The sequence below is a fragment of the Erythrolamprus reginae genome, chromosome 2, assembly GCF_031021105.1.
Source record: "Erythrolamprus reginae isolate rEryReg1 chromosome 2, rEryReg1.hap1, whole genome shotgun sequence".
Classification (NCBI taxonomy): Eukaryota; Metazoa; Chordata; class Lepidosauria; order Squamata; family Dipsadidae; genus Erythrolamprus; species Erythrolamprus reginae.
Window position 1 is genome coordinate 332,664,383 of NC_091951.1, and position 21,773 is coordinate 332,686,155.

The window sequence follows — 21,773 nt, forward strand, 5'->3', positions numbered from 1 at the left end:
TACATATTAGCAACTAATATGTTTGTGACCTTGCTAATTTATGATGGTGGCCACATTAGTCCAGTTTCTATGCAGAGCTTGAGCCAGCCTTAGATTAGGCATTCATGTTTTAACAATCTTCTTTTCAAAAACTAGAACATATCAAGGGCTCACTTTAATGCAATCTCATGTTCTCCTTGCTGTATTTAAATCTCTTTTCTTGTAAGTGAATGATAGTTTAAAAATAAAAGGTCTGGATTAGTCAGAACTCCTTCCTGAAGTTTATGATTACTGGTTTTATCCTGATATGGATGATCTCATTAAACAAAATTTAGTGTACATTTAAAAAAAGAAAAATTGGGAATTAAGATTCCTTCCAAATGCTCTGGTTTATAAGTTGGGAGGCTCTTGTTATACATTTCATATATCAAAAGATGACAAAAAATGAAGATGGTTGAATCCAGTCAAGTTTTCTATCGCTACCTACAAATCCTTTTGTCTTAGCATGTTTGAGCTCTGGGTTTGCCTTCAGAAGTTGGAGGGCAATTTGTCTTTCTCTGGTGAATACCTGACCATACCTAGTTGTAGTTTCCATAGTTACAGTTACTCTTCTTATACATTATCTTCTTATTTATACAAATCATGGCCTGGAGGTGGAGCTCTCGCCTCACGATCAAGAGGCTGTGAGTTCGATCCTGGGTAGCGGCAGATATTTCTCTTTCTGGGCACAATGAGTAATTATCTGCTGCAAACTCTGCATTGGTGACAGGAAGGGCATCCGGCCAGCAAACACTCTGCTCCATTCAATTGCCCCGACTTCACCCCAATGTAAGAGATTATGGGGTCATTAAAAGACACCCCCAAAAAATTTATTTGGGTAATAAAACAGCAGCCAGGCTTACCTTATACCAGTGATGGCGAACCTTTTTGGTGCTGAGTGCCGAAAGCATGCGCTTGCACCCTCAAAACGCAATGCAAGCGCCCATGCGTGCGCCCCGTCCCTATGCATGCACATGCACCCACTGTGCGCATGCACCCTCCCACCCCTCAATCATTTTGGCCTTCGGAGAGGGGCGGCATACAAATCTAATAGATAGATAGACAGACAGACAGACAGACAGACAGACAGATTGATTGATTTTTGGCTTCCAGGTTGGTGCAGGAGGTGTTCCAGGCCCAAAATATGGCATGGGGGTATACACATGCACAAACCCCCAAAATCCAATGCACACACACCCATGCATGCTTCCTGCCCCCACCCCCCGTGCATGTGTGGCAGAGATCCAAAGACAAGTTGGCTGGCGGGAGAAGCACACACATGTTTGGTGCAGCTGGGCTGGGGTGACAGCTGGCATGCCCACAGACATGACTGTATGTGCCACAGGTGGCATACGTGCCATAGGTTCGGCATCACAGCATACTATGCCATTTTCTATTGCAGTGTTTCCCAACCTTGGCAACTTGAAGATATTTGGACTTCAACTCCCAGAATTCCCCAGCCAGCATTTGCTGGCTGGGGAATTCTGGGAGTTGAAGTCCAAATATCTTCAAGTTGCCAAGGTTGGGAAACACTGTTCTATTGGCAGAGATATTCTTTCCCCCTAGGCTTCTACAATTTATGCATGGTATGTTTGTATGTATGTATGATTGGTTTTATAACAAGGGTTTTTAGCTATTTTTAGTATTGGATTGTCACATGTTGTTTTTACCACTGTTGTTAGCCGCCCCGAGTTCACGGAGAGGGGCGGCATACAAATCCAATAAATAAATAAATAAATAAATAGATGCAATTTTGAATGTGGGCAATTGTTTTTACTTTTTTCATATACATTATCTGAAGATGAATATCAGACATAAAATCTGAAGATGAATATCAGACATAAAATCTATATTGATAGATTTTTTTTAAAAAAAAACATTAAATACACCATTTTCTTCAGTATCAAATTATAATCCTATTCGTAGGGTATAATTAGGTGTCCACAGAACACATACTGTGTAAAATTGCAGATTTCGAAGACAGACCTCATTTAATATCAGCATATAAAATATTTTGAGCAAAAAAACAAAACAAAACCTGGCTTTGCTTTGCTAACATCCATTGCTTTTTGCTTCCCAGATTATGGGATCGATGAAAGTATTGTCCTTCATAGCAGATGGCTTTTATATTTATTACCCCATGCTGGTTGTCATTCTCTGCATTGCTACTTACTTCAGGTAGGAACCAGGGTTTTTTTTCAAGTTGTATTGTTTGGATATTGTGTATTCTGAAATTGCTCTTCCTTTCTCACATGAATTGGCCTTTCTCAACTCATTCAGAAAACATTGAAAAAAATAGGTTTCACATCAGCTCGAGTTTTTTCTTCCCTTTTCCTAACAGTAAATGTTAGAGTTGCAAGCACAATAACCAGTGAGGCTCCTCAGATGGTTTGGCTGGGGATAAGTTTTTTTTAAAATAAATTTTATTAATTTGTAATAATAACAGATACTCACTACACAAAAGACAGTGATGCATGCTCCCACCACCCAACATCATTCATTCAGACCCTTCCATCAAAATGAGGGTGTACTGATTTATATTATTTTAAACCATGAATGTGTTCCACCATATACGGGTACCAATTTTGTATTGTCTGCTGATTATAAGTGAAATAAATTTATGCCACAAAAAATACATAGGTCTCCCTGCTTGACACATCGTTAGAATGTTACTTAATTCACATGCTTTAAAAGGGTATTTTAAACATATATGTTTTATCTGTCTTGACCCTTAATTTCAATCCATATACCATATTTTTTCAGTATATAAGACACACCTTAGTTTGGAGGGATGAAAACAAGGAAAAAAGGCCTCTGCCTCCCAGCAATTTGCCAACGACAAACAGCAGATAGCACAGATGATATACACAATTTGCTATGTATTTCTGTGCATGTGTGCCTGACCCATAGAAAAAGCAAAGAATTGGAGAAATGTACATTATGGCAGTATATTAATGCTAGAAAGTCTTCTTAAATGAAATCTAACTAACTCCTCCCAATTATTTAAATAGATCTACTCCAAACATGACTAAGTCAGATTTAACCCAGCTGCTTTATCTTAACATTAAACAGGACACTGTTACATTTCAGATTATACTTGTACAGAGCTGTTAAAATTGGCTCACTGGAAGTATACTGCTCTTTAAAAGAAGATAAAATAGCACTGGGCCTCTTCAGATCAAGCATTTATTTTAGAAAGTTTCTTCATTTGTTAAGCTGTCTAGAACAATAATAAAGCAGTCTTTAAAAAATAAGTCTAATAATTTGAACAATCTATAAACATTTATAGTTATTGACATCCAGATTCTGCAACTGATTAGCACAACCTATTTAATTGCTGAGAAGCATTATTTGGGGCAATCAATAGGTTGCCTTAGTTCACAAAATCAATATCCCCCCACACGCACTGTGATAATTGTGCATAGTTATTGGATCGCAAGTCCCTTCCAGTTGTTACAAGAAATATCCTTATTTTGTTCTGTTTGTTTTTATTGTTTGGCAATGTTTTTTCCCCCCAGTTTAGGAACTCGGTGTTTGAATCTTCTGGGATTCCAGCAGTTCATGGGAGACAACGAGATGACTTCAGACCTAGTAGATGAAGGAAAAGAATTAATCAGAAGAGGTACGAAGGAGGCTTTTTGTGATCATTCTAATACAGAACTTTTGAACTTTTAAAAATTACTCCTTTATTGCCATTTTTTAAAGAATTATCTTCCTGGGGTATATCAAATATGCCAATAAAGGAGATTATTTATAGCTCAGGGTTGAAATGATGGATCTTTGGAACCCTCTGAGTTGGTTGTTTTATTGCAGATTTTCATTACTCAAACTTGGTGGCATCATAACTGTACTAGTTACCTAGTTTGGGTAATAAAACATCTGTAAGAAAATGCAAAGTTCACAGAGCACCAGGGACCCGGGTGTCAAATACGTATCTGATCTGTATTCTGTCTTCAAAAAAAGGTAAACTAAATGCTCTTTAGCTCTGTGGGCACTGCTTAATGATTTTTAATGGCACGCAGCTTCCTTGATAGTTAATAACTTCAACAACCAAGAAGTGGGCCTGTTGTGTTTTGCACACAAGTGGGGAGGGCCCACCTCTTCTGAAAAAGCCCTTCATGGCATCGGACCAGAATATCTCTGAGACCGCCTTCTGCCGCACGAATCCCAGCGACCGATTAGGTCCCACAGAATGGGCCTTCTCTGGGTCCCGTCAACTAAACAATGTCGGTTGGCGGGGCCCAGAGGAAGAGCCTTCTCTGTGGCGGCCCCGACTCTCTGGAACCAGCTCCCCCCAGAGATTAGAACTGCCCTTACCCTCCTCGCCTTTCGCAAACTCCTTAAAACCCACCTTTGTCGTCAGGCATGGGGGAACTGAGAAATCTCCCCCGGGCCTATACAATTTATGTATGGTATGCTTGTGTGTATGTCTGTTTAATAATGGGTTTTTTAATATTTAATATTGTAAATTATTAGATTTGTTATAAACTGTTTTTATTGTGTTGTGAGCCGCCCCGAGTCTACGGAAAGGGGCGGCATACAAATCTAATAAATAAATTAATTAATTAATTAATTAATTAATTCTGTTTATAGATTCACCTTCCACCTGGTTCTATATTGACATTTGTTTAGGGGTGGGTTCTGGGGTTTTTTGCTGCCGGTTCGTTCTGGGTTTTTTTTTCTCCACATCAAAATACAGAACATCACATAAACCTTAATATGCATATGTTATCACTTTAAAATAGTAATGCAATAACCCAAGTTACGTTCCAATTTTAATTTTATTATTCAAATTGCATCATAACCTTTTGTCCAGTTTTGGAGGGATTTTTAGCATTGAAATCATTTGTTTCCCATAAAGAGAATTTTTTACTGAACAAAAATTAAGGAATAAAGCCCCAATTCCCCTTGCTCCATGTTCTACATCAGGGGTGTCAAAATGGATTTCTTTGCGAGCCGGATCAGCATTGTAGTTCTCCACAGGCCGGCAAGGAGCAGGTGAGAGACTAGACAGGCGCCTTGTGCAGCACCCTGCTGGCCAAAATGGGGCACCGGGGGGCAGATCTAAACATTGTGGGCCTTCAGTTTAACACACCTGTCCTACGTTATTGTTTATGTACAGAAGTAAAGGGATAGAAAGACAGAAAATAGACAATTCTTTGGATTAGATTAGACAATGTTTTGAATGTTCACAGTGGAAACATTTGCAGTGTTTTGAATCTGTTCACTTCCAAAGTATGTCCAAGTTTTATTTTCTTGGCCCCACTACTCAGTAGCACCTCACATTTTTTGCTGATCAGGAAACTTGAACATAGTCTTTCCAAAGAGGAACTACCATCCTGGAGTTACAACAGAAAGGGACGTACTAAACCATCATGCATTTCTTCTGATCCCAAAGTTTGTAATTCTTAATGGAAGAAAACTGATTTCACTGAAAATTATATTAATTTTTTTTGTTTTGATTTTTAAAAAAATGTACAGCTGTACATTTAGATGTACAGCTGTACATCTAAATGAAAACATTTTTCTCCCTAGAAAAGAGAAAGCGACAAAGGCAGGAAGACGGTGATAACAGGAGACGGGTATGTGTAACAGTGTAATACATTTTCTCTAAGCTGTAAAAGTTTAGTGATACTAACTTTGGAGAATATGGTCATTTCTGTAGCACGCAATCCAATCCTAAATAGGCAAAAAAATTAGTGACATTTTACACTTTGAATAAAACTTTGGTTTGTTTTCCTGAGCAGTATTTTATTATAACCATTTTGTTATAATCGCTAGATTTCCCTGGTATTTTATAGCTAATCCTTTTTTGGTATCAAATGCTAGTATTTTGAACGTGGGTACCTTTCTTTTTATAAATGTCCCAGATATTGAAGCATCTTCAGTTCTCACAAGATTTCAGCTATTGCCTGTGAGAGGATCAAACTCTTGCATAATTTAGACATTCCTAGCATGTGAAATCATACAAGATTTCAGTAATTAAAATAAAAAAATTAATTAGTAGATGGAGTACGTTCTCCATTTGGATGCAGTAGACTTAATGGGCAGTGGTGTTGAACACTTATTTGAGTGCTACATTCTTCCACTTTCTCATTCTTCAGAGAAAATATTAAAGTCAGACAATAAAATCACTGTGTTGTATACAATGTGTGTGTGCCTGTGTGTGTATTCACTCTGGTTATTGTTTTTGGGACAGGAGTGGAAAGAAAAATATGGAAACAATCGTGAACTTTCAACAAGAAACAGAAATATTCAAGCAGACCAAAAAGAGTCTAGTTTCACAGAGATCAGTACAAACAGGTGTAAGTATGCCATCAATAATTTAATTTTGCTTTTTGTTAGGACAGTTTTGCATTCTCCCAAATCACCTGGTTCCGTACCATGTAGGACTTTAAAGATGGCAACCAGAGCCATGAATCACATCTGGAAGTTACCAGCAGCCAGTACAGCTCAGTTAGCAACAGTGGGCACTGTTGGATAGCCTCAGTGGTGTAGTGGTTAGAGTACAGTACTGCAAGTTATTCCAGCAGTTTGGCAGATCAAATCTCAGTAGGCTCAAAATTCACTCAGCCTTCCATTCTTCCAAGGTGGGTAAAATGAGGACCCAGATTGTTGGGGGCAATATGCTTACTATCTGTAAACCTCTTAGAGAGGGCTGTAAAGCACTGTGAAGCAGTATATAACTCTAAATGTTATTGCTATTGCTAGATACAATACAGATTGATTGATTGATTGATTGATTGATTGATTGATTGATTGATTGGATTTGTATGCCGCCCCTCTCCGTAGACTCCGGGCAGCTAACAACAATGATAAAAACAGCATGTAACAATCCAATCCAATACTAAAATAACTAAAAAAAAACTTATTATAAAAACCAAACATACATACAGACATACCATGCGTAAATTGTAAAGGCCTAGGGGGAAAGAATATCTCAGTTCCCCCATGCCTGACAGCAGAGGTGGGTTTTAAGAAGTTTATGAAAGGCGAGGAGAGTGGGGGCAATTCTAATCTCTGGGGGGGAGTTGGTTCCAAAGGGCCGCGGCCGCCACAGAGAAGGCTCTTCCCCTGGGTCCCACCAAGCGACATTGTTTAGTTGACGGTATAGATCCAGTCTATCCAATCCATCTCTATTCCTTTTTATTTGTGATTTAAAAGAATTATATTTTATTCATACTTATTGTTTGCATAATCTATTGTATTTTATAAAAATACATATAATAACAATTGCATTATTTTAGAAATGGTGTTTGGATTTTTTGGTATCAAAGATTAATCTTAATAACGAATATCCTTGAAAATATTGGACTATCCCAGATCTTATTTTTCCCCTTGTCAAAGGCCTTTTCAACTATTTGCTGGGGTTCAACATGCCCCTTGACTATATTATAAAATGTCTTTCTACAGTGACTTCCAAGTACACCAGGTCAAATGGAAGGAACGAAAGGGACACAGTAGAACTTCTTCAGGATGCAGAACCCCTGGACTTCAATGCAGATTCAGTCAACGAAGAACCTCTTGACTCTGAATCAGGAAGGTAAGGAGCACCTAGATTAGACTGACATTGTCTGGAAATACTGGTCACAATCATTTCCTTGATGCCAGGAAACTCCTGTTCCGATTGCTCATTAAATAAGTTCTGTTAAAAGAACAACAACAAACAAACCAAAGTGGGAGATATCGTGACAGATTTCCAACATCTGGTTGGGGGAAGAGACAATTATAAAAGCTTGAGCCTAGAAGGATTTTATTATTTTCTGTTTTCTGACTTTCCTGTACTGGAATACTATTAAGAAAACGTAATGTAATATACATACATCCGCACTAAATTTCAGGTGCTTGAATATTCATAACGTTGAAAGACAGTTGTTTCCATTGTTAATATCAGATTTAATAATAATAATAATTTATTAGGTTTGTATGCCACCCCTCTCTGAAGACTCGGGGTGGCTCACAACAATAATAAAAACAATATTATAGTGAAACAAATCTAATATTAAAAAAGAAGCATATAAAACCCTATCATATTTAAAAACCAAACAACACATACATACCAAACATAAAATATAAAGAGCCTAGGGGAAAGGTGTCTCAACTCCCTTATGCCTCGCAGTATAAATGGGTCTTGAGTAGTTTACGAAAGACAAGGAGGGTGGGGGCAGTTCTAATCTCTGGGGGGGAGTTGATTCCAGAGGGCCGGGGCTGCCACAGAGAAGGCTCTTCTCAGATTTCTTGTCACTGAGTTCTTACACTGAATGTAATCCTAGATCAGTGATGGCAAACCTATGGCACCTGTGCCACAGGCAGCACACAGAGGCATTATCCTGTGTCAGCTCCAGTGCGCATGTGCGCTCTGGCCAGCTGACTTTTGGTGTTCCAGAGGGCAGGAGAGGCCATTTTCACCCTCCCTGGGCTTCAGGAAATCCTCCAGAGCTTGTGGATGGCGAAAAACAGCCCAGTGGGCCTACCAGAAGTTTATTTCCAAACTTCCGGTAAGCCCATGGGACCATTTTTCGCCCTCCCCAAGCTTGGAGAGGGTGAAAAATGGTCCAACCGGAAGTTCGTTTCTGAACTTCCGGTTGGCTGGTGGGGCCTGTTTTTCACCATCTACAGGCTCCAGAGACTTTCCTAGACAGTGAATAATGGCCCAATGGGGCTACCAAAAGTCTGGAGGCTGCAGTGAGGTCTGTGTGCATGCACAGGATTGCAGCGCAGGAGAGTTGTGCATGCATGCGCAGAGAGGAGGGCATTGTATTATGGGTGTGGGCAGAAGCGTGGTATCCAGTAATGTCCAGCCAAAATTTTTACTGCCACGCTGTGGGTGTGGCTTATTTTGTGGGTGTGGCTTGATGGTCATGTGACTGGGTAGGAGTGGCTTGAACGATCATCGTTGAAGTGAACTGTTAAGTCCTTGACTTACAACCTCACCAGTGTCGTTCTCTGGGGTGACAATTAGCTTCGTGTTTCCCGCGCTCTCCTTCCTGGGTCATTCCCTACCTCAGGCTGGGTAGCTAGGTGAACGGGTGCCAATCAGCTGTTGAGAAAAGATGGGGGAGGAAATGGGTCCCCTCGAACTCCTGCCGGTGCTGGCCTCCTTGCCGCTTTCCGAGGAGGAGGAAGAGGATAAGGAGGCGGGGATGGTCAGCTGGAGCTGGGCACACAGCTTCATATATATTGTGAGCCGCCCGAATCCTCGGAGAGAGGCAGCATACAAATGCATTAAATAAATAAATAAATTTCTACTGGGGGAACTGTGTTCCACCCCGTCCTGCCTGCTGCCCACCCCTGGTTCTATCGCACACACGCACCTTTTAGCATCAAGCAAAAAAAAAAAGATTCGCCATCTCTGTTCTAGATATTTCATATTTTATATAGAAAAATTAGAATTCTGGCAGTCCTTTGACTTACAAAAGTTAATTTAGTGACTGTTAAACATCGGTCTTCAAATTTGGCAGCTTTTAAGACTTGTGGACTTCAACTCCCAGAATTCTCCAGCCAGCTATGCTGTTGAAGTGACATGACCATTTTTTACGCTTGTGTCCATCCCATGGTCACATGATCAAAATTCAGATGCTTGGGCAACCAACTCATATTCATGACAGTTGCAATGTCCCAGGGTCATGTGATCACCTTTTCTGACCTTCTGACAAGCAAAGTCAATGGGGAAGCCAGCTTCACGCAACAATCATGCTGCTAACTTAACACCTTGCAATGATTCACTTAACAACTGTGGCAAAAAAAGGTCGCAAAATGGGGCAAAGTTCATATAACAAATTTCTTGCTTAGCAACACAACGTTTGGGCTCAATTGTAGTGAGAAGTCAAGGACTACATTTGAATATTGCAGAGGTGTTGTTATTGGCCTTTGCAAGATTTACACAATTCATAGTGCTATTATTCCATTATTTATTATTATTATTTATTAGATTTGTATGCCGCCCTTCTCCGCAGGGATGTTGATAAACGAGGTGTAGGTCACAAGTTTTCTTCTTTTGATTTATTTGTTTATTAGATTTTTAAAATTTTGCCTTTATTACTTTATAAGTAACCCTAGGGATGAACATTCATATTTCTGCCCTCTTTCTCCTATTTTCTCACCAACAACCACCCTGTGTAATAGTATAACCAGTGTGGCTCTTCTCACCCAATGTCTTTATCTCAAAAACAGCGTCAAGAAGGTTCCATATTTACAGCCTCTCTGTATTCTACAGGTACCAACCGGGTGGAAGATATTTGTCAATGTCTCGAAGTAGAATATTTGATGATGTCTAAAGCACCCAAACACTTGGATATCACTCTGGGGAAAGGCTCTTTCAGTATCTCATTCTGCAACCGAATCAGCTTCAGTTCACGAGAAAAGAATGTGAGGAATACGGAACTTTTTTTCCTCTAACAAAATGCACTTTGTAGAATTAGTTGTCCACTTCAAGGTGGGCTTAGAGCATTGGTTTCTAACTCCCTGCAGCGGTGCCTTTTCTACTTTCCCCCTCACTCCTTCAAACTTTGATTAAGATTTGAATAAGAAGAGAAGGGGCGCAAAGGAGAAAGGGGTGCTAGGCGGCCCAGAGACAGAAAGTTCTTGATATTTGGTGTTATTATTATCACTTAATGAAGAAGCCTGGTCAACCTCAAAAGCCTTTCCTAGATTTAGAAGCTGTCTATATATAAAAGAGTATGGTTTTGACACTGAGTTGAATCAAGGTAAAGGTAATGCAGATGCAGTCTAAAAATAACACGTTGGGCCCAAAATAAAATTTTATATGTGCAGCTGTGGGAAGTTTTCTTTTTGGGTGGTGGTGTGTGGAAGACTTCAGGTTCAAAAGAGAATTCTAAGGATAACACAATTAGGTTTTCCTAAGTGCAGTACATTAGATTAGCCCTATTTGGTGCAAATATTTTTGGTTAGCTTTTATTCCAACTTTGGTATGATTCATGAAAGGCCATCCAAATAGGTTTGGGTTCTCTATTCAAGTTCTCAAAGACCTGGAATGATTTTACAAGTCTAAATAAAATAGTTTTTCTTCAATGCCTGCCTAACAGTCACTGAACAGGAAACAATTTAAGTTTTCTTTATCTATATTGCAAGTGACATTTGCACGCATAAGAATATTGATAAAATCTGAATCATATCTTAACAGTTTCAATACACGATATTTAACTACATATACTGACATATAGCTATAAGGGGAAAACATCACAAAAATATCTTTTAAGATTCATTGATAAAAGTTGCTGGTAAAAATTATTCAGCTAAATTATATTTTTGCCATTCTGAATTGCAGTTTAAAGTCCATTGCTTTAAATGTAGTTTAAAGTTCTTGCAGTTTGGATCTTGCCTTTTGAAAAAATGAATTATTCTAGTATGAAAATGAAAAAAAGATTGCCTTACAAAGAAAACCTGTTTTAATCAAGACGGTATTTTTACTGCTAGAGCAGTTTTTTTCACTAGAGAAAAAAAACCATACTTTTTCAAATAGAGACCAAGAGATTTTCAAAATAATTTTCATAAGTATTAATGAATGCCATATAGAAATGTGTACAGTATTATTGGGCCAGACAATATTGAAAGATGTTAAGAAAAAATAAACATTTTGCCAAATCCGGTGATTAGATATTGATTATCATGAGGATTTAGACATCTATCGCTGTTTCATACTGGAAAGTGATGTGTGTTTTTACTTTATTTATTTTACTTTTTTGCCGCCTATCTCACCACTAGAATTTTTTTTGTCATTTTAAAAAAGCAAGGAATGTAAATATTTTGATCAGTGAATAATAATGCTGTACAACCTATTTTCCTTGTTGTTGGATAGGTTTTAAACATCCCAGAACAATGCAGCCTTAAAGCCACAATGCTTGGCAGAATTTTTATGAGTACAAAGAGATGTTTTTGCATTCTTGTTTGTAACAACCGTATAAATAATGTGTGATAATTTATTGGGCGTTTATCCTTATAGTGTCCTAATTCAGGTGTAGCATGAGAAAGTAACAAGGAAGAGATGGAACAAGGAAGAAAACAGACACAGTATTGGTCAATCCGTGTATTTTATAATACGTAAACCAAAACATTCATTTTAGAGGGAGAAAGGTTATTGTGATTCACAGTAGCTTCAGTGAAGCATCATTTTAGGCAATGTGCATCTGGAAAGCGAATGGCTTATCACCTGTCAAGTATGACTTGGGATACTATTTTCACAAATGCTGAAATTGCCCTCAGTGCTCAACCTACCAAATATGTGACTAATGGAAATTGGAATGTACTGATAAACAAATTTGTAAATTGTTACATTAATCCCAGTATAACAAGTATAGAATTTAGAAATTATCTTGATGCCATAAATCGATTTAAACATCTCATGTCTGTTAAGAAAAGCTCACTTTAAAGCTACCAAATTTCTTCCGAATATTTTTTGATCTACCGTTACCCATTAGATAAAAATAAATTTTGTTAACTAGTAAATTGAGAACTTAACACTGAGGCTTCTGAAAAGGTGGGTAAAATTTGCTTCAAAAGTTATTGGCTTAAATGCATAGGTGCAGACTAGATCCTCTCTTTTGCTTTTGAGAATGAGCTGGAATTTCCTTCAAGGTTTGGAAATTGACTATGCTATGGTTTATTCTCAGGTGACTGACAGATCAAGTAAAAGAGATTAGGTTTAAAATAGTACTTTTTTCTTCTTGGGTTTCTTTTTGGGAGACAAACATGTTTTTATCTGGAATCACCTTCAAATTGAAATCAGGCAACTTGCATAAAAACATATAAAACATTCCAGTCAGCAATTCAAACTTCTTGATACATTAAAGTATTAGAACTTCAATGTCTTCTTACTTTATGTACGCTGCTTTGGAACTTCATGCCACAACAAAAAGATTTATAACATTTCTATATATTTGTGAAGCTGATTCATTTTTTCACTTGTCAGAATGTCATTGTGTTTGTTTTGTGAAGATCTTTGATTTCTTCTTTTAATACAAATTGGAAAAATATGGCTTTTTAGCAGATACATTCATGCAAAAAGTTACTTTTGTCATTGAATTCTTTATTTATACCTAAAGATAAGGTTGGAACTGAAATAATGGTTTTGTAAATAATATTGGGGATTGGAATCATGATCAATGAGTTATATATTTGCTGCCAGTGAATAATTGTTATTTATATCTAATTAGAGATGTGTGCATTACTGTAGTACAAATTAAAGTAAGATGTAATGCTGTATATGAATGGAATTAAAATGAACTTTACAATATTTTCTCTAATTGTCAATGTTTGATGTATAATTTGAAATTCCGAAGGAGATGCCTAAAATGAGTGCAGAGAATTCAAAAAATTATGGGATATCTGTATATTAAATAAATTGGTTTTTCGTTGTGGGAAACATTACAACATGTGCATTACTACTGAAGAAATCATTTTGAAGTAAAATTTTCACAATTTTTGTTTTGCACAAAATTATGCTGCTAATGGTATTGTCAAGGAATGGTTGGAACATTTTTTCCCCATTTTTCACAGAGCTCAAAAATAGTGGAGATCAGCTAATTGAATGTTATAATCTTGGTATGTAATAGTGTATATACAGTAGTACCTCTATATACGAGCTGCTCCACATGCGAGTATTCCAAGTTACGAGCCGCGACGCGAGCAAAATTTCTGTTTGACACCCGAGCTCAAATTCGGGATACGAACCGAGCTTCCACTAGGTGGTGCAAGAATCTCCTTGCTTCCGGTTATCTCGGCATGGAAAACAAAGTCTAAAGGCCTTCGTTCGAGATGTGAGTTGGTCGACTTATGAGCTCGGGTCTGGAACGAATTGAACTCATATGTCGAGGTACCACTGTATTACAAGATACCATGATTTTCATGTTCATCATCATTAATATTTGGAGACATAAAGTTCATTTAACATTAAAATAAGCATCACTTGCGGAATGAAAAACCTGTATTCTGAATTTAGCAATTCCGTGCTAGTTTATCTTCTGTGATTATTTCTAAAAATGTATCCCCCAAAAAAGGAAAAAATGTTGAGATCTGAATATGTCCACCCATACTGTCTTTGGAGGGCTTTTTCCACCTTTGTTACTTTCTGTATTTCTGCAATTTCTGTATAAGCTTCCTCTAAATCAGAAAACATTTCAACTACATCACAATTTCTTCTCTCTGCATAATGTGAATTTTGGGTGTGAGTTTCTTATTTTACCAATAAGTGCTCTTTTTGCTGTAGTGTATCCACTGATATTGGCCATACTACGAGCGTCAAGTGTAAAGGAAATTTGCCGGAAGTTTACCCCTTGTAAATATAGAAGCTATGCTAGATTTTTATTTACATTTGTGGATGACATGACTGTATAGATCAAAAGAAATCAAGAAGATGATTTACACTACCGATGGAACAAATACCACTCTTATCTGAATAATGGAGCAAGATTGTATACCTTGAACGACAGACTAGGTAATCAAAAATACTGGAAGCCTGAGCATTGTGTTTTTGTCTCAATAACCTAAATTGTATATTTACAAACTAATGTGCCCACTCTGTTTTTTACTTCATTTGTTTTTATAATAATAATAATAATAATAATAATAATAATAATAATAATAATTTATTAGATTTGTATGCCGCTCCTCTCCGCAAACTCGGGGTGGCAATTGTTGATATAATTTATTTCTCTGGAAAATAAGGGAGGTTTGGATGAATTCATAAAATGCCTTGCCAAGTGCATGTTACAATTTGAGCTTTGAGAGCACGACTAAGTGAATTCCCTTTGTCTTCATCACTTCAGTACTTCTATCTTCTTTGGATAACCTGAATGGCAGACCTGTAAGTTATTTATGTACTGATCTTTTTTAATGTATATTTAAATTAATTAGAATAAAGTTTGCCTGAATGGATTGTTCCGATATTTCCTTTATATGCTGTATTAATAATTATGTTGTAAATTCATATTAGGGTGGGTATACATTATGTGCATATTCATATAGTAGTACAATTTCTTTGTATTTAGCAAACACATCTACGTAGAGTAACATGGTTCTGTGCATAGTTAGGTTTCTTGGTGGTTTTTCTTAAAAAATGACACTAAAACATTACACCCTGTACCAAATCAAATAATCAATTATGAAGCCTTTGGTATAATTATGCCATTGTTTGTTTGTTTGTTTGTTTATTTATTTATTTGACTTTTATGAGGATTCTGAGGACTCAGGGCAGCTTACAATATATAATAAACAATGTACAATATCCTAGATCCAATTAATTAATTTAAAAGTCTAAAAACCCCAAGAAACCATAAAAAACCGTCATTCCATTTGCTCAGCATTCTCTCAATACGTTCATTGGCCAGGGCGCAAAATCTAATAGCCCCAAGCCTGGCGGCATAAATGAGTCTTAAGACTCTTAAGAAAGGCGAGGAGGGTGGGGGCAGTACGAATCTCCAGGGGGGAGCCGATTCCACAGGGCCAGCCCCCCCACAGAGAAGGCTCTCCCCCTAGGTCCCGCCAAACAACATTGTCTAGTTGACGGAAGCTGGAGGAGGCCGACTCTGTGGAACCTGATCGGTTGCTGTGATTCATGCGGCAGAAGGCGGACCCGTAGGACTGTTTCCTGCCCCATGTCCAGTTGTTTTATCTAGATCAGGTTGTCCAAATCAAGGGCCAGGGGCCAGATTCGGCCCATGGGGTGTTTAGATCTGGCCCGCGGACACCCTCGAAACATCAAAGGATTGGCCCGTGGTGCCTCTGCCAGCTAAAACGAAGCTCGTGAGAGCTGCAGACGACCCTCCCAAATTCCATTTTCACTGGTAGAGGATTGCAGGCAAAAACGGAACTTGAGAGCCCATTTTAGCTAGCAGAGCTCTTGGGACACCATAAGCGCATACAACATGAGTCACGTCAGGTTGACCACGCCTACCTTGACCACACCTACCCTGGCCCTCCAAGATCAAACACAACCCTGAGGCAGCCCTCAATAAAATTGAGTTTGACCCCCTAATCTAGAACTTTTTCCAACCTGTTGCCTTTGGTTATATATTCCTATAATTCGCAAACTGAAACAATCATGTACATAGTTAACTTCAAAATAAATCTAAGTTTATTGCCATCCAATAAACTCCATCTTGGGGAGTTTGAGTGCTAGATTTTGAAGGCTGTTGATTGTTTAAAATGTTAATTTATTACATTGACTTTCAAGCAATTATAATTATTTCTCTGTGTGGGATATTCCAGAAAAGCATTCTACTACTGCTCTTAACTACTTTCTATTTTAAATCCTGGCTTCTACTTGATGTAAGCATATTGTTGCTTAGAACTATTATTTTATTCATGCACCCAATGTAATTGGGCTAATTAGTGAATAGAATTAACCTTAATTGAATAGCGTTAATTGAATTATCTGGATGTTCTTTGCAGAGGATGTTTATAATTTCTATAATTAAATGAAGTTATAATTTAAATTCAATTTTAATTAAATATTGTTATTGTAACTCTGTCTACTGCCTAGAGAAACCTGTGGAGTTGGGTGAGAATATAAATTGGGGGAATAAATAAAAGTGACAGAGGAACAAAGAACCTAAATAAAATAGTTGCATCCTTTATGTAGCTATTCAGTTGAATCTCAGATGGTTTTGAATAGCCATCTGAACAATGAACTCCAACACTGATTGGAAAGAGTTCTCTGACATTTCTGATACTGTACTTATTTCCATTCCTACCAGGAAATATTCTGCATCAAACCTGACACTGTCTATATGGGAAGTGTACAGCAAGAAAAAAAAGGGAGGGGGATTCAATGGCTAAGATGCTGGGCTTGTTGATTGAAAGGTTGGCAGTTCAGAGGTTCAAATCCCTAGTGCCACAATTTCCCCAGCTTCTGCCAATCGAGCAGTTGGAAAGCATGTACAAATGCAAGTAGAAAAATAAGGGCTAACTTTGGTGGGAAGGTAACAGCATTCCATGCACCTTTGGGTTTAGTCATGCTGGCCATATGACCACAGAGATATCTTTGGACAGTTTTGGCTTTTCAGCTTTAAAACTGAGATGAGCACCACCCCCTAGAGTTGGGTACAACTACCACATATGTGCAAGGGGAACTATCTTGACAACAAGAACTCTTTTAATTTCTGTTAAATTGTTTTAAAGTAGTTTTATGCTACAAAGACATAAACCAGAGATCCCCAAACTTGGCAACTTTAAGATTTGGGGACCAGTGAAGGACTGCAAAAAAATTTACTGCCACATTGTGGCTGTGGCTTATTTTTTAGGTGTGGCTTGCCACCCATGTGACCAGGTGGGAGTGGCTTGAGGATCATGTGACCAGGGGTGGTTTGAAGGTCATGTGACTGGCTTAAAGGTGGCCAGCTTGACGTTACTCGCGTCAAGGGTTTGGGTTAGGGTGCCTGGCCTCTCCTCGCATCAAAGAGATACAATTTCCCTATCTATTTACTATTACTGAACATCCATTTAATACTATATTTATATGTTATATGTGTACCTACATATTAGACAGAGGCACACAAAAATATATATTATCTACTATATAAAGTATATGTACACATACACACACACACACACACACCTCTTCTAAAATTATACACATTCAACCTCATTTACTATAATAGGAAAAACATACCCAGAGCCCAGAAGGGAAAAAAAGAAAAAATTCAAAATTTTTCTACCAGTTCTGCATACCTGACCGTACTGTAGGAGCCCATCACTGTTGTGGACTTCAACTCCCAGGATCCTCCAGCCAGCATAGCATTGAAAGAGAAGATGAAAATGAAACACACACACACTGCTGGTCTTAACCTGATCCCATGTCTTAACCTTCCCCTCAAGTTTCAAGATTTGTATCCTGGAGATTCCAATGTCTCTTCCCACAGCATTGATTTAGCTCTTTTTGTCCCTTACTCCTGAAATAATCCACTAAAGGAACATACAGATGTGATCAAAACACCAGGATAAAATAATCTGGTTGCAAAACTGCCAGGCAGCTACCATTTCACATACACAACTCCCAAAGACTTTCAAATACAGCGATACCTCATCTTACAAACGCCTCGTCATACAAACTTTTCAAAATACAAACTCGGGGTTTAAGATTTTTTTGCATCTTCTTACAAACTATTTTCACCTTACAAACCTACCGCTGCCACTGGGATGCCCCCCCTCCAGACTTCCGTTGCCAGAGGAGCACCAGTTTTTGTGCTGCTGAGATTCCCCTGAGGCTCCCCTCCATTGGAAACCCCACCTCTGGACTTCCGTGTTTTTGTGATGCTGCAGGGGAATCCCAGCAGCACAAAAACAGGCGCTTCGCTGGCAACGGAAGTCCGGAGGTGGGGTTTCCCAGCGAGGGGAGCCTCAGTGAAATCCCAGCAGCGCAAAAAACGGGCACTTCGGCTGGGAAAAGGGGTGAATTTTGGGCTTGCACGCATTAATCGCTTTTCCATTGATTCCTATGGGAAACATTGTTTCGTCTTACAAACTTTTCACCTTAAGAACCTCATCCCGGAACCAATTAAGTTTGTAAGACAAGGTATCACTATACAGCATAGGAAATGGCTATAAGGAAGCAGAGAAGCCTTGAAAGATTTCCATAATTTGATTTACACTTTTATAATCAAGCTTGCCACAACTTCCACAGACCAATATTTTGGAAACCACAAATACACGTATAGAAAAATCTATTTTCATCTGGAGCAAAAATCAGAGAGGAGGGTCTCTGAAAGGGTAACTCAGAGGGTGGGATGCTGATTTGATGGTACTCTTTGCATCTTCAGATTCTTGTTTTCTGCATTTTAAAATAGAAATAAATTAATTTAGAGATGAATTCTGACTGCCCTGTCAATGATTGTACCAGGGATATCTGTAGTGCATGCTTTTTTTAATATAAAAAAGATGACAGTTATGACGGTGTGATCAAAAATCTCCTTGCTTTTTATGTCCATTGCATGTGTGTTACTCATGTAAACCAAGTGTGGCTTCTATCACATTTCAAGTTAACTGTCAACCCGCTGCAGAAGTTGGTGATAAATTAACGGCTTGCCACACTATCTATAGAAGACCTGATGTTTGTGGGAACTTGGGAGGGGTGATTTCAGGAGGGAACAGATGCAGCCATAAAGCATTCCTTTGAGTGGTTCAAGGACCCACCCACTGGGGCCCGGACACGCTGGCACAATCTGACTGGGCAACGTGACAAGGTTGCAGGTGGGGACAAGGGATGTGAACTTTCAACTTAGTGGGAATTAAATCCAGGTTTCCCTGTGTAGGTGCCAGAATGACTCCAGAAATAAACTGGAACTTTGAGGAATACTTTCACTAGGATTCTGATTTAGTTCGGATGTTACCTGGAACCTTGACATTGACTTTGTTTAACTACAACATGGAGACACCTGAATCGCAAGTTAGAAACATGGATGGTTTGGCACTTTCCTTACATTGCAGAAATTTTTGACTTTTGCGTTCTTTTTGCAGGAGGGAGCTAAACATGCAAACCTACTGGGGGAAATGTGAATGGAAAAAATAGCTTTATTTTATTTGGCCTCTGTGTTATTTCACAAACGAAAAACTTAACACTACAGCAAAACATAAATCATATTAATGGAATTATCATCATTTTAAAATAAAGATTTGTGCTCTTGTCATTAGTGAATTAAATTTGGGCTCTACCTTTGTTATTTCACAAACAAAAAACTTAACATTACAGCAAAACATCAATCATATTCACGGAATTATCATCATTTTAAAATAAAAACCATTTGTGCTCTTGTCACTAGTGAATTAAATCTTGATCTAGCTCTATCTTAAAGGCCGTAGTGGTTTGCTTCCTGTTCGGACACATTCTTAGCGCTGGTGGCAGGAAGCTCCACCCACCCGCTCAGGATGCTCCGCCCACCCACCCAGGATGCTTCTACAAAATACAAGAGCCAGGGTGGCACAGTGATTAGAGTGCAGCACTGCAGGCTACTTCAGCTAACTGCTAGCTGTAGTTCAGCAGTTCAAATCTCACCACCAGCTCAAGGTTGACTCAGCCTACCATCCTTCCGAGGTGGGTAAAATGAGGACCCAGATTGTTGGGGGCAATAGGCTGATTCTGTAAACTGCTTAGAGAGGGCTGTAAAAGCACTACAGAGCAGTATATAAGTCTAAATGCTATTGTAATATATACAGTGATCCCTCGATTTTCGCGGTCTCGGTTTTCGCGAAACGCTATACCACGGTTTTTCAAAAAATATTAATTGAAAAATACTCCACGGTTTTTTTGCTATACCACGGTTTTTCCCACCCGATGACGTCATACGTCATCACCAAGAGTCACTTCTCTGTCTCTTTCTCTTTCTTTCCTGTCATTCTCTGCTTCAATCATTTTCTCATTTCTCTTTTTTTCTCCCCTTTTTTCTATCATTTCTCTCTCTCTTTCTTCCTCTCTCTCACTCTCTTCCTCCCTCTCTCATCTCTTTCTTTCCTTCTCTCTCTTTCCTTCTCTCTCCCCCCCTCCACTTGCCTACGAGAAGAAAAAAAGCAACCTCTGCCGGGCAGCTCCCCTTGTGCCCCCGCTTTGTGCCTGCCTCTTGTCCCTCGCGAGTGGAAGGGTTTCTGGTGCCTTGTGCGGAATCGGTTGCGAGGTCCGCCTCCGGCTAAAGGTTGCGGCTTGGTCTGGTCGGCCTCGGAGGCGGGAGAAGGCGAAGAGCAAGCGGGGAGAGTTCGGGTCTGTCGCTTGGCCGCCGCCGAGGAGAAGTGCGGGGAGGGCGAGAGAGGGAGATCGTGGCATGCGAGGTCCCTGCAGAGCAGAGGGGGTGGCTGAGGCGGCGGAGGCGTAGCGGTGGCGGCGGCAGGCGAGCTTGAAGCCTTGCTTCGCCTCCTTCGCTGCAATAAAAACAGCGAGCCGAAGGTTTCCGCGGCTCTGACCCAGAGCAGGAAGGGCTGGTGGGGGCGGTGAATCCACCTCCCCAGCCACCGGAGGGAGATCGGGCTAGTGGGGGCGGCGAATCCACCTCCCCAGCCACCGGAGGGAGATCGGGCTGGTGGGGGCGGCGAATCCACCTCCCCAGCCACCGGCTCCACCATCTGTGCATGCGCGGCCATGGAAAAAAAGGTGCGCATGCGCAGATGGTGTTTTTACTTCCGCGCCGCTATATCGCGGATAATCGATTTTCGCGGGAGGTCTTGGAACGTAACCCCCGCGAAAATCGAGGGATCACTGTATATTGCAAAATATTTTACAACCCACCACTGCTGAAAGGTATATACTCTGACCGAAAGATTTCTAAAACCTTGTTTTGTACAAATTTACTATTCATCTAAATAGTTTTGATGCAGGTGGTATTAAATATTTCAAAGAAATAAATCTTTGCCTAGAACTTACCTTTCCTTCCATAACGGTGACTGGAGAACTCTCCAGCAGATCACACGCAGAAAACTTAGCATTTCGAGAGCATACGTAGGTTCAAACATTTTCCCTCAAATTGTAACCTTCCACATCATTTTCTCTCTTCCCCTTTTTTTAAAATGAAAAAACAGATCCAGGTGAATTCCCTTCTCCACTGAAAGACAAAGAACTTTCCCTTGCAGCCAAAAAAAATCCTATTTCCCGAAACACTGGGATGATCTGCAGTCATCCTGAAATCCTGATGCAGAAGAGTGGAACATAGCACAAAAGAGCACCTCTAGCCCAGAAAAAAAAACGATTCAAACCCGGTAAGGTTGTACGAGTCCCATCTGGGCAACCCACATCACCCTGGAAACCAAGGTAGTAAACT

At 39.3% G+C, this 21,773-nt stretch overlaps 1 protein-coding gene and 1 long non-coding RNA gene across 3 annotated transcripts in view; one reads left to right on the plus strand and one right to left on the minus strand.

Moving 5' to 3' along the window:
• LMBRD2 (LMBR1 domain containing 2) overlaps positions 1 to 13,270 on the plus strand; it is a 33,941-nt gene extending 20,671 nt beyond the window's left edge. Inside the window, exons 13-18 of the mRNA XM_070743444.1 lie at positions 2,099 to 2,196; positions 3,537 to 3,640; positions 5,554 to 5,600; positions 6,218 to 6,323; positions 7,432 to 7,561; positions 10,235 to 13,270. Of these exons, the coding sequence (XP_070599545.1) occupies positions 2,099 to 2,196; positions 3,537 to 3,640; positions 5,554 to 5,600; positions 6,218 to 6,323; positions 7,432 to 7,561; positions 10,235 to 10,295 (546 nt within the window). The 3' untranslated portion in view covers positions 10,296 to 13,270. The remainder of the gene's footprint in view (positions 1 to 2,098; positions 2,197 to 3,536; positions 3,641 to 5,553; positions 5,601 to 6,217; positions 6,324 to 7,431; positions 7,562 to 10,234) is intronic.
• On the minus strand, positions 1,777 to 21,753 carry LOC139162746 (uncharacterized). 2 transcript variants are annotated; one of them, XR_011558374.1, is made up of 4 exons: positions 21,380 to 21,752; positions 17,704 to 18,802; positions 5,658 to 5,697; positions 3,188 to 3,606 (listed from the first exon to the last, which is right to left on the minus strand). It is a non-coding gene; the product is annotated as an uncharacterized lncRNA (long non-coding RNA). The 2 variants fall into 2 exon arrangements; XR_011558375.1 differs by lacking the exon at positions 5,658 to 5,697 and having other exon boundaries at positions 1,777 to 3,606; positions 21,380 to 21,753.
• Between the last annotated feature and the right edge of the window lie 20 nt (positions 21,754 to 21,773).